Source organism: Podarcis vaucheri, assembly GCF_965113315.1.
Source record: "Podarcis vaucheri genome assembly, chromosome: 2".
In the NCBI taxonomy this organism is placed as follows: Eukaryota; Metazoa; Chordata; class Lepidosauria; order Squamata; family Lacertidae; genus Podarcis; species Podarcis vaucheri.
Window position 1 is genome coordinate 52,633,232 of NC_138760.1, and position 18,807 is coordinate 52,652,038.

Below are 18,807 nucleotides of genomic sequence, written 5' to 3' on the forward strand. Positions count from 1 at the left end.
GATTAAATAACCCAGCCAGGAGAAGCACCCACCATTCTATGTATTCCTTATAGAACTCAGGTGGAATCATATATTCTCCAGGAGCGTTATTTGCTTCCAAGTAAAATTCATCAGTTAAAATAATATAACATTTTCACAATGTATTCCTTATAGAACTCAGGTGGAATCATATGTTCTCCAGGAGCTTTATTTGATTCCAAGTAAAATTCATCAGTTAAAATAATATAACATTTTCACAATAAAGCAAATAATAGTATCATAAAATCAATGTAACAAAAATACCACAATTCAACTACTACGGTATAATACTATTCCATGAGCTAGATTTCACAATAAGCCTAGGTGTGAAGGTACATTTTGATTATGCAGTAGAAGCTCATTATTAATGTGGTCATCTATGTCTCCAGGGGAAGGGAATTCCACACTAGTATGTGACTACTGAAAAGGCCCTCCCTTGAGTCCCACATAACACAACCATTCTTGGTGGGACAACAAGAAGGGCTCTTCTGCTGACTGTAAGGTCTGGAAAGGTTGGTTTGGGTAGAGGAGCTCCAACAGATAGTTGTGTCGCAAGTCATTCAAGACTTTCTGTCCACTGCCCTGTCGGCTTCTGTCCACTGCTAATCATATCCACGCGGTGGTGGCAGGTGCAGCCCTGCGCGGCTGGAGGGAGACTGTCTCGCACGGCCTCCTGACGTCACAGTCAGTTTCACCCATAGGGGCTGGCAGGATTGGCTGCCAAAAACTTCAAATTCAAATTGACCAATTATGCTCGGGGGAGGGGGGGCACGGTGCTTTGGTCGCAGACCTCACAGAGCCAGTCTTCTGTCAGGTCCATCACAAAGGCATAAAAGTCAGCTGCGCTGTGGTCAGACAGCACAGACCAGAATTGGGCATGCCGCCCAACTACCCAGTATGTTCTGGCTCTGCCTGGAGGAAAGTAGGCAGAACATGTGTATGGCCTTGTTATGAAATTACTCCGTTGCCATATTCGGGGCCAGGGCAGAATTTGCCTGCGGACAAATTGGGCTTGTCTTGGGGTTCTGCCTTCCTCATAGCAACTGTCACAACTTTGGTTGAAAAAAGCATTAGATTGGATCCTTTAGCCAAAAACTAGGGGATGGCTGGGTGCCCCACCTCTGGATCTTGGATCAAAATTCAGGGCATGCAGGTAAAGGGGTCCAGGAGTAGGTTCTGCTAGAAATTCCAGACAGGGAGTGGTGGGCCATAGAACACCCCAAATGACAACCTGGTGAGATTGACCAATTCAATCTGCACCATAGGGGGATCCTTAACCCCTGGATCAATCCTGACTGAGCTATCAGCCAGCAATCCGGTTGGCTGATACATACCCAGTGCCTATGCCATAACCAAATTGCCTCTGTAATCAATAAAGTTGTAGCCATTTCGATCCCATCATGATGTCTTGCCATTTTGTTACAACTGCGCTTCCAGATCCTTCCCCTCTATGAGCTCCTGCCCACTGTACAGGAGTCCTCAAATATTTCCTTCCTGAGTCAGTATCCGAATCTAATTGCTCCACACTTCTCTAAATTTGTGACTGCATTTGGATTTTGCGTACAGTTCTGGTTGCCTTACCTCAGAAAGGTTATTTGAGAGTTAGAAAAGGACAACCAAATTGATCAAGGGGTTGGGAGATTTCCTGTATATGAAAAGGTTACAGAATTTGGGACTTCTCAGTTTAAAGGTGACATGATAGAAGTGTATAAAATTATATATGTCATGGAGACATAGGACAGAGAAACGTTTTCCTTCCTCTTTCATAGCACTACAACTTGTGGATATCCACTGAAGATTTGGGATAGGGTGGGGGGAGTGCTTCTTCTTGCAGCTCATAGTTAAATTATGGAACTCAGTCCCATAGGAGGCAGTGATGGCCACTATCTTGGACGATTTCAAAAGAGGAATAGACAAAATCTTGGTGGAAAAGGCTGTCAGTGAATACTACCATGATGGCTGTGTTCCACCTCCATGGTTGGAGGCAGTAGTGCTTCTGAATACCAGTTGCTGGAAACCAGAGGAGGGAAGAGTGCTCTTGTGCTCAGGTCCTGCTTACGGGTTTCCCACAGGCATCTGGTTGGCCACTGTAAGAGCACGATACCAGATTGAATGGGCCATTGGTCTGATCCACCAGGCTCTTACATTCTTATGTCTTTGCTTCTCTTTCTCATCCTTTCCAGTTGCTCATAGCTGCTGGTACTAGCAAGTCTTGAACCCAGTGATCTGCCTTCTGTTATTCTTAAAGGCTTTTTTTTACCCAAGCAGCTTAAGTGCTTATTGATTGAGAACTTTTATAACTCTCAAAATGGAGGCAGCCTCATATCTCTACAGGTATTTAAAATGAATTGAATTAATCATGGGCTTAAAAGTCTCTAGTGATCTTGGTTAACTTCTCTGGGTTTAATTAAAACATCTGTGCACTTTTAATTTATCGATTCATCCAACTCATATGTCATGTTTTTAACACACCCCAGCATGCTCTGCATCATTTTTAACCCGATTTCCACTTAACTAAAGCAATTAAATTCACCCCGGATTAATTAAAGCATCTATACTTTAGTGCTTAAGTCAGCGTGTGCTGCTTTCCCCACATGGCTTCTGAATGTCAGGAATTTGACACACCTGATGATTTTTTTGTCCTTCTATGATTCTCTTTTTTTGCCTGCTAATGTGTAGTTTGATAGCACTAGAATAAGAAATTTAAATTATTACCACAGTTCTCATTAGGAGAATGGTCATACATTTGTGTCTCTGTATCTGTTTCTCTTGCAGTTTTTAAAACCAAGAGTACTGAATGTAAAGTAATATAAAGCTTTGTAAGCCTTACCTGGTTTTCTGTTATCTATACCACAAATGGCAAATCGGTGGCCCATAGTTTTACTTACAATGAAAGAAGAAGTAAGTTGTAAGATAGAATAAAAATAGATCATTAAAGGTTGCATTTCTGTTTGAGAATTTCCCAAAGTATGCCTGAGTGAGTATCATCCATAATTGGGAATCCTTTTTTGCTAGATGGTGTCGGCCTTATTTATGGTGATCAACGACTCCTGAGAAGGTCAGTTTGTGTGGTAAAAATGGTATTGTGCACCTACAATACCAATGTGACCACATTTCAAAGGCCACTTAACAATAAAACAGGATAACAGCCTCTATCCCTGTCTGAAGTCTGTTAAAAATGCAATTACTACTAGAGAAGTACTACCCTGCAGTGACTTCACACAAAAACAATACGTTTTTATATTTGTCTTTTAAATTAGTATTTAAAAATTGAAAAGCAATGTAAACTATTTTTTCATAATATTTCAAAATTCAGAAAATAACAAACCTATATAGCTGATATTTCCAAACATTATGTAAATGGAACCCACCCTCAGAAGAAAAAGCTTTTGTAGCAGCAACCAGATCGTGATGACAAATTTTGAACCTAAGCTTCATTTGGATGGAAGCTAGACGAGCATGATTCAAGAAAACAGACAGTGTCTCCTGGTCTCAACCAATTGGACAGCCACCCACTCAAGAAACCTCTCTGCTTCTAAATTCAACATTCAGCTATGCATTGTCAACATGAATGCTTTGAACAACCAGTCATATTGGCTGCAGCTCTGCTTGGAGCTAAAGGAGTATTTTTGTCCTTGAAAGTTTAGTGTCAGCAGGGAATCTGTACTTGCTGGTGCCAAACAAAACATGCAATTTAGTTAGTCTTATCTTTCCTAGATGTGGACGCGGATGGTGCTGTGGGTAAAACCTCAGCGCCTAGGGCTTGCCAGTCGCATGGTCGGCGGTTCGAATCCCCGTGGTGGGGTGAGCTCCCGTCTTTCGGTCCCAGCTCCTGCCCACCTAGCAGTTCGAAAGCACCCTTAAGTGCAAGTAGATAAATAGGTACCGCTTTATAGCGTGAAGGTAAACGGCGTTTCCGTGTGCGGCACTGGTGCTGGCTCGCCAGAGCAGCTTCGTCACGCTGGCCACGTGACCCGGAAGTGTCTCCGGACAGCGCTGGCCCCCGGCCTCTTAAGCGAGATGGGCGCACAACCCTAGAGTCGGACACGACTGGCCCGTACGGGCAGGGGTACCTTTACCTTATCTTTCCTAGATAGCAGGTATGCAGATCTTAAGGGAAGTTAGCTTGAGAATTTGGTGGTGAAAGAGAAAACTGGGATTAGGAAACACGCTGAGTTAAACTAAGGAGACAGGAACTGTTAGTATGGGGGGCTGGCCATGTGAGAACAGAAATAGAAAAAAAGAGTTGGAAAGAGTTTTTTTTCTGTTGGAAATGTCCTGAATGAGGATGGGAATGAAAGAGGGAAAATAGTTGAAATGGTTTTGGGAAAATATTGAAATTCCCCTCTTTTAAAACATACATTCTGAAGACTGTGCTGGGTTTCAAGATTGAAGGGTTAAATAAGATTATATAATTCTGACAGATAAGAAAACCCAACATCTTCACTTCCTGCTCATTGCTTGGAAAGTAAAATAGATTGCCTGTTTGTGAAGCATTTTGTTCACAACTGAAGTTTTTTTCCAGGTTAGAGTAAAATTAGATATGGAATAAGTTTGTAGTTTTCAGCTTAGACCCTAGTGAACCACCATCCATCTTTCTCATTGGGGAAAACATATACAATATCACAGCAGCAGCAGTTTAATTTCTGCTAAAAAGAACATTTTGGCTTGAGTTATTACAGATGCAGAATTAATTATCCTCTTGAGGAAGGATTCTCACAGGGTCAGCTTGAAGAGCACTGGTAATAAATTGATTGCACATCTGTCTACAGCATACTTCCCAGTGGTCTGTGGAATAATGAACTTCTGTCTTAAATTGTCATTTACATCTGAAATAATAAAAGACAGGATTTCCACCATACTGTCTAATACAGCCCAGTCCATAAAGCTTCAGCCTGCTCCTGTGAGTGCTTGTGCTGAGGGAGCAGACTGCAGGGCCCTGCACTGGGACTTGCCTTTTCTACACAGGATTAGCTCCCCCTTCTTTGCTGCAGTATAGCTCAGAATTAGATATTACAGCTCTGTGTTTAAGCCGCAGTAAGGAGTCTTCACGTGACAGCTTTTGAAAACATGACAGCAGCTGCCACACAGAATGCCTTTGAGATAGGGATGTCCACTGAAATTTTAGCAGCTGTTACTGCTTTGTTTTAGGGGGTTTTTTTTTTAAAAAAAAAAGTTTTATAGTGTAGATCATGGGTAGGCAAACTAAGGCCCAGGGGCCTTAGTGTTTTTACATGAGTTTTACATGCCTGGTGTTTTTACATGAGTAGAATGTATGCTTTTATTTAAAATGCATCTCTGGGTTATTTGTGGGGCATTCCTAATTCATTCATTTCCCCCCTTTCAAAATGTAGTCCAGCCCCCCACAAGGTCTGAGGGACAGTGGACCGGCCCCCTGCTGAAAAAGTTTGCTGACGCCTGGTGTAGATTATATTGTTATGGTATTCATTGCCTTGGGCTCCTGCAGGAAGAAGGCTTGAATGAATGAATGAATGTGGAGAGCCTTTCTCATAGTGACCGTGCTAGAGTGGAGAGTGTTCCAAGTGATAAGGAGGAGGAGCTACATGTTAAGTGTTAGAAAGTTCTTGTGGAACTTTCCCCACATGCATACATTTTCCATTGCTTTCATAACAGAGAGTGAAATGAACAGATAGTTGAGCCATGAATAACAGTTGGACTGCCCTGACAGAGGGAGTGAGCTGCAGAAGCACAAACCTGAGCTTTCCTGAGTGTTATTCAGGAAACATAATGACCATGACTTGGGCGGGGATCCCACCATTTTCTGCGTCATCATAATGAGAAATAAGCTGCAATTTATTGCTTTGGTCTAATTAAATAGATTTTTTTTAAAAATCATGTTGGGCAGTGTCAGAAACAAAAATTCATGTGGTTTGTGACATAACTATGAATCAGAAGCCAGTAAATGCTTTCTGCTGTGAAGCCTCTACATTTTTTCTTTGTGTACATGTATGTATGTACATACTGTTTTGTATGTATTGTGTTGTGTAACATCAGCATGATATTTCCTTTCTTAAAAAGAACTTTATTCAACAATCAACATAGACATACCGTACATACCACTACACAACAACACACATTACATTATATACATCATTAGCCACAAATTTTACATATATCTATTTTACATTCCATTCATTTCAAAATAAATATGATGTAAACTAATTAAGTGGGTATCAATAATCTTCTTCTTAGAATCCCTTGAAAACAAATGAGTTCAGTCCGCTCCTTCTGTGAGCATAATTCCTATGCATGGAGGGATCCCCATCAAGCACACCAGGTGGTTACAAAGAATGGGACAGGACGTCTATGCATGCATTCGTTGATTGAGCTGAAGGAGGAGGGTTAGACAGGATATGAGAGATGCACTGAGACCTTCTATTCTTGGAGCAGCCTCACACAGCACTTATAAACACATCTTGACATTAATAGAAATAGCTAATACCTAAAATAGTAATAGCTTACAGTCATTATTTGATTTTTTAAAATGACCTTTCTATAAATATATACATAACTATATAACATAAGTATAAAAAGGTAAAGGGACCCCTGACCGTTAGGTCCAGTGGCGGACGACTCTGGGGTTGCGGCGGTCATCTCGCTTTATTGGCCGAGGGAGCCAGCATACAGCTTCCGGGTCATGTGGCCAGCATGACTAAGCCGCTTCTGGCGACCCAGAGCAGCGCACGGAAACACCATTTACCTTCCTGCCGGAGTGGTACCTATTTATCTACTTGCACTTTGACATGCTTTCAAACTGCTAGGTGGGCAGGAGCTAGGACCGAGCAACGGGAGCTCACCCCATTGCAGGGATTCGAACCGCCGACCTTCTGATCGGCAAGCCCTAGGCTCTGTGGTTTAGACCACAGCGCCACCCACGTCCCATAACATAAGTATACCTTCATGTTAATATGCACATATTCAGGTCTTCATGCTTTTGAACGGGTAAAATGTAAGGAGTAATTACAGTTTTCTATAACATTTCAGTTATTTGTGTTAAGGATGTTTACAATACGATACGATAACCGTTATTGTCGTTGTCCCATACAGAACAACGAAATTGAAAAATCTACATAAAACATTCAAAACCCAACAAGCCTGCTATCCCAGCTATCCCAACCTGGTTAGCCCCCTAATAACTCTGATACCCCATTTTTAAATACAATATACTCCCATAGAGACTTGTTAAAGGTAAAGGTAAAGGTACCCCTGCCCGAACGGGCCAGTCTTGACAGACTGTGGGGTTTGTGCGCCCATCTCACATTTATTGGCCGGGGGCCAGCGCTGTCCGGGGACACTTCCGGGTCACGTGGCCAGCGTGACATCGCTGCTCTGGCGAGCCAGAGCCGCACACGGAACGCCGTTTACCTTCCCGCTGGTAAGCGGTACCTATTTATCTACTTGCACCCGGGGGTGCTTTACACTGCGTTTAAAACCAAAATTGCATTTGGGTAGAAACTGTTTCTCAGGTGGCTAGTCCTAGTCTTTATAAACCTGTACCTTCTCCCAGAAGGCAGAAGCTGAAAGAGATCATTTCCGGGGTGTGCACTATCCTGCGGCTTTCTTATGGCACCTGGAAGCATAGATTTGATCCAAGTTGGGAAGAGTGCACCCAATTATTCTCTCCGCAGTCTTTACAACCCTGAACAGCATTGTTTTTCCCCTGACCATGCAGCTCCCAAACCACACAGACCATAAGTTAATACACTCTCCACAGTACAATGGTAAAATGCCATCAACAGGTCCTTTGAGCGATTGTTTTTCCAGAGGATTCTCAGAAAATATAACCTCTGCTGTGCTCTCTTCACCAGGTCTTTGCTGTTTTCTCCCCAGGTTAGGTCATCTCTCAACTCCATTCCCAGAAATCGAAACACCGAGACCTGTTCCACGCACTTCCCCTCAATAAATAACAAGTGGCTGAATATTCAATTTACATTTCCTAAAGTCCACAATAATGTCTTTTGTTTTCTTTAAGTTAAGGAGTAAGTTGTTTTTCCTGCACCACTCCCCCAACTGCTCAACTTCCTTCCAATAGGCCACCTCCCCCTCTCCAGCCGTGATTAAACCAACAACTGTTGTATCATCTGCAAACTTAATGATCTTATTACTGGGGTATTTGGGGGCACAGTCAGCTGTATAGAGCGTATATAAAAGCGGGCTCAACACACACCCCTGTGGCGTCCCCGTATTCATGATGAGATCCGCAGAGATGTGGGAACTCATCCTGACCCATTGGGAATGGTTTGATAGAAAATCTAATATCCACCTGCACAAACATGGTGGAAGTCCCAGGTCTAATAGTTTGGGCACCAATCGATGCGGAAGAATAGTATTAAATGCAGAACTAAGGTCTACAAATAACAGTCTCGCATAGTTCCCTTGCTTCGCCAAATGAGTCAGGACTGCATGTAAAGCCATTGCTACAGCATCTTCCCTGGATCTCACATTATAATAATACATTATTATAATGTATCTTTCATGTTATTATTTTGACTTAGAGCCCAGCTAGTCCGAAAGGTCCCTTCGTTTAGATGTTACTACTGTGTCAAACAATGTTCATCCTTAATAATACTATCTCTATTCTTGGTTTTTAAACTTGTTTATTTTATTGTGCTTTTTTAATTAAGGATGTTTTAATGCCCTATTGTATTTGATGCTGTATACCTTATTTGTCTATTGCTTTTATAGTTGTGACTATAAAATGCATGGAAATTATTTTTCTTTCATATGCAAAGATAGTGCTGTAATATTCAATATCCACAGTTGTGTGCTGCTTGATATAGAGATTTATTAAGTAATAGATTTCAGATTATAAATTGTGCAAAATGAGGAAGTGAACCTATTTATTGAAATTATATCCACTGTTGAAATAAAATGAAATTCAGACCCCAAAGTTGGGGTCTCTTTTCATCAAGTATAGATTGTTCAGTAAAAGTTATTTGCATCTCTCATAGATCTATAGGTCCTCAAAGATCAATCAGAGCAGCATGACTTGCATTTTCCATTAAATCACAATTTGAAGTCTGTTGCTTATGAGTATAGTCTTACCCATAGCCTTGTACACAGTCAGTATGTGGATATATATGCATGACATGCTGTTACCTTTTTCTCTCTAATTCAATTTTCCAGCTGCGTGCCCAGTTCTGTGCAGTGGCAATGGACAATACACCAAAGGAGCCTGTTTGTGCTACAGTGGCTGGAAAGGGCCAGAGTGTGATGTACCAATAAGCCAATGTATTGATCCTTCATGCGGGGGCCACGGTTCTTGCATTGAAGGGAACTGCGTCTGCTCTGTTGGCTACAAAGGCGAAAACTGTGAGGAAGGTAAATGCTACAATACAAACTATATTTTTGCAGCTTTTGTTGAGTAAAGGGGGTGAGAGGACAAAAAGAAATGTGCCATAATGCAGTGGTTACAATAAGAATAATAGTACTGGACAAGAATCTCAGGAATTCAGTACCTCCTGTGTTATTGGCTGGTAGAACTTTTATTTATACTTCTTTTCTTCCATGTACTTAGAGTCCTAATCATTCTACCAATTGCAGAATAGTATATACCATAGGTAAATCTGAGTGATTCTTTTGTTGAAGAGTCCAGATCCATCTTTTCTTTCTTTTGAAATATGGATTATATTTATTGAACGTTTTTAAAGTGCAAAATGCAGAACAAAACAAATAAAAAAGACGGTATATAAAATGGCATAATTGGAAACCCATAAAAGCAAACACTTCAGTCATAATTAATTCAGAAAAAGAGGAACCAGATTTGAAAGACTACAGGTATCCATGTCACTTAGTGACCCCATGTAGAGTAAATTATTATTGTTACATGCAATCACGTTGAATTAAAGGAAAGTAGATGGTACACAGAAAGGACGGCAATTTAATGAATTCTAAAAAGCACTTTGTATTGAACATTTAAGTAGCTGCAGTTTTCCGCAGAAGGAGTTGGGGGCAGAGAAGAGAAGTGGAATCGAACATGACCATATATGGCCAACAATGAAGCTTTTTAATGATTTTTGTATATGGTTAATTTTTGTAAGGTGTTGCATGCCATAAATGGAGAGATTTCATTTAATACTGCTGCTTTCAGAAGCATACTCCACTTTGCCAGAAAATAAGGTGCTACAGTCGAAGCATGCAAAGTAGCTGGTTCCATGTACAGTAGAAGATATATGCTATCAGCATCCAATGCTATGTTCCTACTAAATTATCATGTAAGAAATGCATGTGACAGTATGGACCGTTCTCTGTTCTTGAGCATACCTGTCCTCGGGGGGTGATCATGTCAAATTTTTACCTACATATTTAGAATTCAGTGTCAGGACATACTTGTAGGCAAAGGAAGCACTCCTTTCAAGGGAAAGTAAGAGGTAATTTGAAACACCTCCAGCTTCCTTTTATATTAGCACATATTGCAGGAATAGTAGAAGCATGCTGATTTGCTTCAACCTCTTCTAAAGTCATTTGCAAAGGCAGCTTCCTTGTTTAGTGCACTTCCTTAATTGCTAAGGTAAAGTGAGTCCTGCTGTGGCAGTATGTGTGCCACATGTAGGTTCCGGATCATGGGGAGGCTTCTAAGTGCAGGAGGATACACTTAGATTCTGCTTAGAGATCTTTCCATTTGGGAAGATGATGCAGCAGGTGGGAGCACTGTGTGCAGCCCTGGCGTCATCTCCATGCATTAACTCCACACAGTTTGGAATAATGTGTGAATAAGGCTATCGAGTAAGTCTGTAGCTGAGAGCAGTTTAAGACACAAGATTGTCATGTGTCAGGTGAAAATAACCTATTGAAAAGAAAACTGAGAGCAGAGGAACACAGGGATGTACCTGCTCAACAGTGCTTGCTCGAGGCATTTTGCTGCCTCATCTAGAGCCCAAATGACATGCACCCCTTGTACGGCTAGAGCCACACACATTTAAAAGTCTTGCTGCAAAATTCACACACCAATTCCTTTCCAAGTTGCTTTACCCTGCTGCACAGAAAAGCCAGCCCTGTTTCTGAAGCCTCTGATAACTGGGGGTTATGGTTGATGGATATATTTTGCATCTCCGTAAATGCATTCTGCCCCACCCTTGCTGTATAGCTGTAAGATAATAAGATTCGGGTTACCAGCCCTCTAATACTATATTTCATAGTAGGAGAAGGTTTTTTTTGTGTGAGGCCTCTTCCTTATCCCTTATCCCCTCCACTCCTGAAACTCAACCCTCCCCTGATGTCTCACCTTGCCCCAAATATGCCCACTTGACCACTTTGATCTGTCTCATGTTACTTGTTTTGCAGTTGTAAAATATCAATCTTTCAGTGTAGCAGTACCTGTACTTTGGAGCTCCCGGCCTACTGATATCAGACAGGTGCCTTTGCTGTGCTTTTTTCAGCATGTTTGTTTGAGCAAATGTATCCAAACATGACTGTTGACGTGTTTGTTTGTTTTTGGTATTAATTTTAATTTTCTGTTTTTATTTTTTAAGTGCACATATTGATAATTTTAATATTTAACCTGAACAGAACTACAAGGCTCTGTTGCAGGTTGGAGGTGTACACAGAAGCACTCCTCTTATGGAATATGCTTCCACATTTTGTTGTGGGCTTCAGATGTATGCTGCTAATGCCTTAATGGCCATTTAGTCTCCATCAGTTTTATCACATTGCGTTTCCCCATGGATAATGTACAGAGGAACTGTCTGATTGGGACATGCAGTAGGGTCTGACAAATCTTGTATCAAAAATGAAAGTGGAATTACTTCAGACAGATTTGGGGCTTGGGGCTTAACTGTCCTGGTAGAATCTCTCCAAAGTGAAGCGGGGACCTTTTGGTGGTGCTTCAGAGGTTCAGATGTTTTAAAAATGCTGCAAATAGTGGATTTGCAAAAATTCAAACATTTCTTGTTAGATTTGCCATATAAATAAAATGCCATGGTTAGAGGGGGATATTCATAACTGATAGATCTAAGCTTCTAATTAGATGACATGCTTTTACCAGAGCTCTCTACGCACTGCGCTTTGGGGAAGAGATGTTGAAACAATGTGTATCACCTTGTTCTCTTGTCTGTGCTCTTTGCTAGTTCTGCTAGTTGGTCTCTGTGTCTTGTTTCCACACATCCTCTCCTGTCAAATCAGTGTTGCACTTTGTTTCTGTGAGTTTTGGTGTGAACTGAGCAGAACACAAGGCTCAAGTTATTTTTTAAATCATATGTCTCTGGCTCCACTGTTCTGACATTTCCTTTACAATGTATGACGTTTTAATAATAACATTGCTATTCATAAAACCACGAGAATTGAAGCATTTGCCTTTTAGTTATCTCACCCCCTACTTTAAAATCCACTTTAAAGGTGCACAACACTAATATCTCTGGACCTTTTGATTGTAGTTTCTTGCTTAACTCTTTCATTGCCCAAAACATGTGTGTTCATCTTTCCAAAGGTGCTACCATGCAAGCCATTTCCATCCAGTTCTGCCAATAATATAATCCTTTTGGGGGGGAGGAATTAAAGATGCTTAGCACAAAAATCTGTAAACATTTTTTAGTTTGGCAAATGTAGTTGTAGTTTGGCAGACGTTATCCACTCAGAAGTGGGGGGGGGGGCTACTTTGCTTGCACATTTCTTCCATTTCTGTCAAAAGAATTTTTCCATAATGCGGAAGGCATGAGTTTCATTTTCTAAGTCAAGATTCAAACTCCAAGCAGAATTGGACAGCTTCCAAAGCACTTTGGATTGAATTTTGCTCTTGTTCAGAGCACAGAAGTAGGGGCTGGACCAAATCTTGTAAGCAGTGTGAATTCCCCTACTATCTGATCTAAAGCTTACTGAAGTGAAAGCTATTAATTACCTAAGCCTTTAATAAAAGTGTATTATTTCTATGTCTGTCTGTCTGTGGGGGGGGGAGAGGGAGAGCAACAGAGGCAGAGGCAGGGGCAGTGATTGATGATCACTACATTATTGCATAAAGTGCTTACAAATACCTGGCATTTTATGTACAGTAGCCATGCATGCATATAGTAATGCTGGCTTTCAGAATGTACACTGCAGTTTTTTGTATCCGACATAATTACAGGGGCTCATTCATCTCCTTAAGAACTACTTACAAGATGAGCACATTTTCCTTTGAAAGAAATGCTATAATAGATTTTCAAAATTAAACCTAGGAAATATTAATGCTGTATAACACATTAATGTTTATAGTCCATGGTCAATTATTACTGTTAATGTCTATACATGTTCATACTCATGACATTTTGTTATTCCATTTCAGCTGTCCTTTACAAGTCATAGTAGTCAGAACCTGTGTTGCCTTTCCCTCAAACTAGTTTTCATCTCCAAGTTATCAGAGTATGGGAAAGGAATACTATCAGCTACAGGCAGATCACCTTTGTACTGCAGTTCCTTTACATTTTCCATAAACACTTGAACATTAATGAAATCCTGTTCTTTTTAAAAACTCTTTGTGACTGCTAGAGTCTGACCTTCCTTTGTGTTAGGAAAAAGGGTGCAAATAATTTCATCAAAAGCATGGAAGGATAAGAAATTTGAAAGATAAATCGATTTTAGAAAGCAGTGTGTTTTAACTATAAGCACAGAAGGTGAAATAACATGACGAGAAAGGTTAAAATAACCTTTTGCACGCCTCATTTGAAAAAACAGGTTTCCATAGTATTGGCACATATTCTTTTAAACACTTTCGTTTTACAAACATTACGCACAGTTCTTCAAAGGTTTCTGAATAGAATAGTACAGGATTAACCTGTGGCCCTTGAGATGTTGCTGGACTACAACTCCCATAACCCCTGGCTATTGACCTTGCTGACCAGGACTGATGGGAGGTGGAGTCCAACAAGATCTGGGGGGGACACAGCTTCCCCACCCCTTTAGTAGTGTAGATAATGAATAGTAAGGCAGTTCCTCAACAGTTTTAAAATCTTGTTGCATTGCATTTCAGGAATTAACACAGTAACAAAACACATAAACATACCTGAATTTTTATTAAAGGGTAAAAATCTTCTCTATTGATTTGTGCTTTTGGAAAGAATGATCAAGGTTGATTCATATGCTACTTTCCAGCTAGGAAATGGAATTGGATACTGTAGGTCAGCATTTTCCCCCCGCTAGCTTTTTATTTCAGATATTCATCATAGTCATATCGTTCAAACAATTTACCTGAAATGGCCATGGCACCAAAATCAATATTTGTGATCTACAAATTTTGCTGCATAAACACTGTTGCTCTATTAAGTCTGCACACAAAAATGAAAATAGCTAACTTGTCAGGCTTCATTCAATGCAATTTGGGGTAGAAAGTGAGTGAAATTAACAAATTAGGTTAGGTTAACAGTGTTTTTCTTGTCACTTTCATGGTTGAGTCATTTTTCAATGGCATTTAACTTTGTAAGTGTAATTCTTGGCCCTAGAGGAGCTTACAGAACACATTGTCAGGGAAACTCCTTGACCTTCTTTTTTGTCCTTGTGGGAATAAATTACATTCACTCTCCCCTTTTGTCAATCCATGGAGGCTTCATCACTAAATGAGTTCTAATGATCTGAGCTCTAAGGGGTTGCAGATTCTAAGTCTCATATTGTTAAGACAACTTTTGAGATGCACTGTCTAAGTATGATAGGCTCCATTCACAAATCCTTTCTGAATAATATTGGACATCCTTCTAAAAAAGAAAATGGGCTGTGATTCAGGGCCCTTTCTCACCCCCTGAGCCTGTAGCAACTAGTGCTGACATCACTCTGTAGCTAGACTGGCATGCGCATGATAATGCTGTGTGATGAACTGAAGCTTACTGGGTGGGGAGGTTGATGTCTCAGGATGGGGTGGGTGCACTGGTGAATCCAATCCAGGTTTCCTATTGATGTACCTTTGTAGTCATAACTGAACCACTGCTCTGCCCACCCCTACACTGTCCCAGTAAGCAGCAGTAACATCACTATTGCTAGGCATTCCTGGTATCTATTTTATGTGAACCAGATATGGAGCCAGGAATCTGTAACACACATTTGCCTCGTACAGGAATAGTGAGCCTGTAACCCCCCAAATGTTGCTGGACTACAACAACCACCATCCAGAACCATTGGCCATGCTGGCTGGGGTTGATGAGTACCGGAGTCCAACAACATACGGAGGACTACAAGTTCTCTACATCTGGCCTAGTACAATGGGGAAAAGTGATTAGCTTAATTAATTCTGTGCAGATTAGTAGGAGTGAGCCTTTTCTGTTCAAGTGACACAGACGGTGTGTGTGCTTCCAGACCGTCACTATTTTCAGGTGGGATTCAATACCATACCACCAAGGTCAGGATGTGCAATTCTAGTTCAATCACAGGTCTTGCGCAGCAAACGCACTTCCCCCAAAGATCAGGCTTCTTGCAATAAGGAAAGTGACTGGGGAAATGCAATGAAAGTGTGGGATAACAATTGCTTTGATGCAACATCATCTGACTTCCTCACAAACAAATCAGAATGAATGCTCGTTAAATACCCAACATCATCTAGCCTCCCTGTGAACAAATCAGGACGAACAATCAATAAAGAGGTCATCTGGAAGGGATCTTGTATCCATTAACGAACTTTGATACTTTCTCTCTGACTTACTTGCATCTCATTCAAGGTAATTGAAAGGTGAATGCTTTTAATTCCTTCTCCATTGCTTTCAAAGTTTGTTCACATTTAAAGGGAACAGCTCTCCTTTTGCATGCCAAGAGGCAGCTGTGTCTGGGAGTGCTTAAGCTTAGTTTAGGCTAGTACAGCAACCTGCTCATAGTTACACATTTGAATTAGCTCCATCTAGACTGGATTATGGTAACACAGTCTAACTTCAGCTAGTTGAAAATACTGCTGCAAGAGTTCTGGCTAGTGCTGGTTTCTTGGAGAGTATTACTTTACAGCTATATCAATAGTACTACTTAGTAGTCTATTTCCAGGTACAACTCAGAGTGGGAGGTATATGTTTAAAGCCTTATACAAATCAGCTTTGGACCATGATATTTAAAGGACCATCTCCCCCACTTTCCCATATGAATCTGTGATCAACTGGTGATGCCCTTCTGCACATCACACTACCTTCTGAGGCACAGACGCTCCTAGAGGGCCTTTTTCTGTTGTGACACTCAAAGCAGACAACCCTTCCCCAAATGATTTGTTCACAAGTGGTCTGTTCAATGAAGAAAACACCTCTTTTTCAGCAAATTCTTGGTTGGTCTGCTGCTTACATTTTTGTTCATTCATCTGCTACTTGTTTATTTGCTCTAGATGCTGCCTGTAATTGATTATTTAGATTGTATTTTTTCAAATGGTTTTATTTTCTTACCTACACAGCAAATGTGTACATCTTTGGAATCTATAAAACAAATTAATCTTTGGAGGAGACATTTTTATGACTGCTATAATTAAGTCCCAGTGGCAGTAAGTCTTACTTATGAGTAAACATGCATAGGCTCACCTTATGCTAAACTAGTATCTTTAGAATTTTGTTTTAAACAACCAAGGCTGCATACATACCACACATTTAAAGCATATCCATCCACCACCACCCCCAAGAATCCTGGGAACTGTAATTTGTTAAAGGTGCTCTGTAAACTACTGTTCCCATGCTTCTTTGGGCAGGTGGGGAATGTGCTTTAAAAGTATGGTGTGCATAGAACTCAAGTTTTTTCTTTCATAAAGCAAAATGCCAGAAGATGATGAAAATGAGGGTTGGAATTTGTGCACTTTATTCTTAGCAAAACTTAGGTGCTACTAAAGGTGTATTGTTGTTGTTAGATTTAAAGACTGGCACAAGTGTGAATCCATAGTGGTAAAGGCACATAACAAATTAAAATTAACAAGGGATATTGACATAGTTGGTGAGCCCGGCTGTGTACATTAAAAGTAAGAAAAACCATGGGTTGCCATCTCTGTGTAAAAGGCAAGCTAGTGACACATACAAAAACCATAATTTTCCAGTGCCTACTCTGCTTCAGTTTTCACTGAGAGAGACAAATTAATCAGATGAAGATAACCAAGAAAGAGAAGAAATACAGGTCGGGGCAGGAAATGAATAGATCATATTTTAATAAATTTAAATCAACATGGTCTGATGAAGTATACGTTTGGGTGCTGAGGGAATTAGCTGAAGAAATTGCAAAGCTATTAGCAATTATCTTTGAGGGCTCCTGGAAGTCAGGTGAAGGGAAGCTAGAGAGAAATGCAAGGGTCAGGAATTATAGATCAGTTTGTCTTATTTCTGAAAAAGGTAAAATAAATGATGAAAAGATGAAAACCAGCTTGTGAGCAAATGGAAGGAAATGGGATGGTTGTTAGTAGCCAAAATGGATTGTTAAACTAGTCATACTAAATAAATCTATGATGAAGATCCATGAGCCCATTAAGCCACATTACTTGCAGTTGTATACTGATGAAGTCCCGTTAGCTTCAACAGTTTATGGATTGTGGCCTCTAGTTTTTCTTTCTTTCTTTCTTTCTTTTATGGGACAGCTGCTATATTGGGTGGATAGTATGTAGTCTAAACTCTTGATTTCATTTCATTAATTCTTTGTATGCAGTTATACAGTATGGTCTTTCATATAATCTAGGATGATGTACAATTGAAAGAAAAATGATCACTGCAGACCAGTGCTATTTTTTTTTTAAGAAAGTGGTGCCGGAACTCACTAAGAACACCTCCCTTGTTCTCTTATAATAGCAATGGCACCTACCTGAGAGGTGCTGGAACTCAGTTCCAGTGAGTTCCGGCTGAGAAAATGCCCTTCTTCCTACTATCTTAGAATGGATGTAGCTCTAAACTGAAAATATTCAGCATTCGCATGTTATATGAAAGACGAAGAGAGCTTAAAACCTTAATCATTATAAAATAATTGTTTTCAGCCACCATGGCAAAAGTATCTTCCTCCTGGGCTGGAATACATTCTGCATGCTAGTATGTCTGTTTCTGCCCTGGCATCCTTCTCACATTTTTTTTCCTTCTCACCATCATCAACCATGCTTCAAACACCATGGACCATGGTAAAACAGAGGTGGCTTTTGAGGCCCTGCTTAAAGAAACAATATGATAATTCTTTGGGGAAGATGTAGCTAGAGATTAGAAACCGACAGAATTATGTTAGTACACTCATGATACACCTTGGAAGTAACAATGTTTTCTGTTTTTGTGTGTCGGCACAAGACGCCACCAAGTGGATTGTCATCCTCCAATCACTCGAAGGCAGAAGAAAAGCATCATTACTCCAAAATGATCTTTAGAGTTATCCTTCCCTTGGAGAGCCAGCCAGTTCATTTTTCCTGTCTCTCTTGAAAGGGATCTGATTTTTATGGTTGCCTGTGGCCTTCTAATTCTGGTTCTGTATATGTGTTCAAGTGCAGAGAATTTGGGTGCAGTGAGAAATGTGTGTGTGATTACAGACTTAGGGTAAAGTTACCATTTTCTCTCTTAATTCAGAACTCTCTTTGTCTGGGATTTACCCCTGCCCCTGTACATTGCTGCTGATCTTTCTCTGAGGCATCATCTTTCCCTCAGCATCTGTATATGTTAGATTCCCTTGCTAATTAATTCATAGCTGATTTCCCCTTTACTATTTAATTAATTCTTACTTTATCCCTCCCCTATTGATCAGTTCTACAACTAATCATATATACCTTGACCTGATCAACCTCTAAACTCATCCCTTTCATAATCAGTTGCCAGACTTTATACAAAATTTTCTGAACTGCTGCTTACCACCTGTTTAAAATCCTACCTAGCTGGGTCTCAACTTACTGAACTAATTATT

The 18,807-nt window shown here is 40.4% G+C and overlaps 1 protein-coding gene across 19 annotated transcripts in view; it reads left to right on the forward strand.

The window, feature by feature from the left end:
• The window catches only part of TENM2 (teneurin transmembrane protein 2), a 750,319-nt gene that overhangs the window by 636,354 nt on the left and 95,158 nt on the right, over positions 1-18,807 (forward strand). For all 19 annotated transcript variants that reach the window (XM_082214667.1, XM_082214655.1, XM_082214668.1 and 16 more), the window contains one exon: positions 9,166-9,360. In XM_082214667.1, the coding sequence (XP_082070793.1) occupies positions 9,166-9,360 (195 nt within the window). The remainder of the gene's footprint in view (positions 1-9,165; positions 9,361-18,807) is intronic.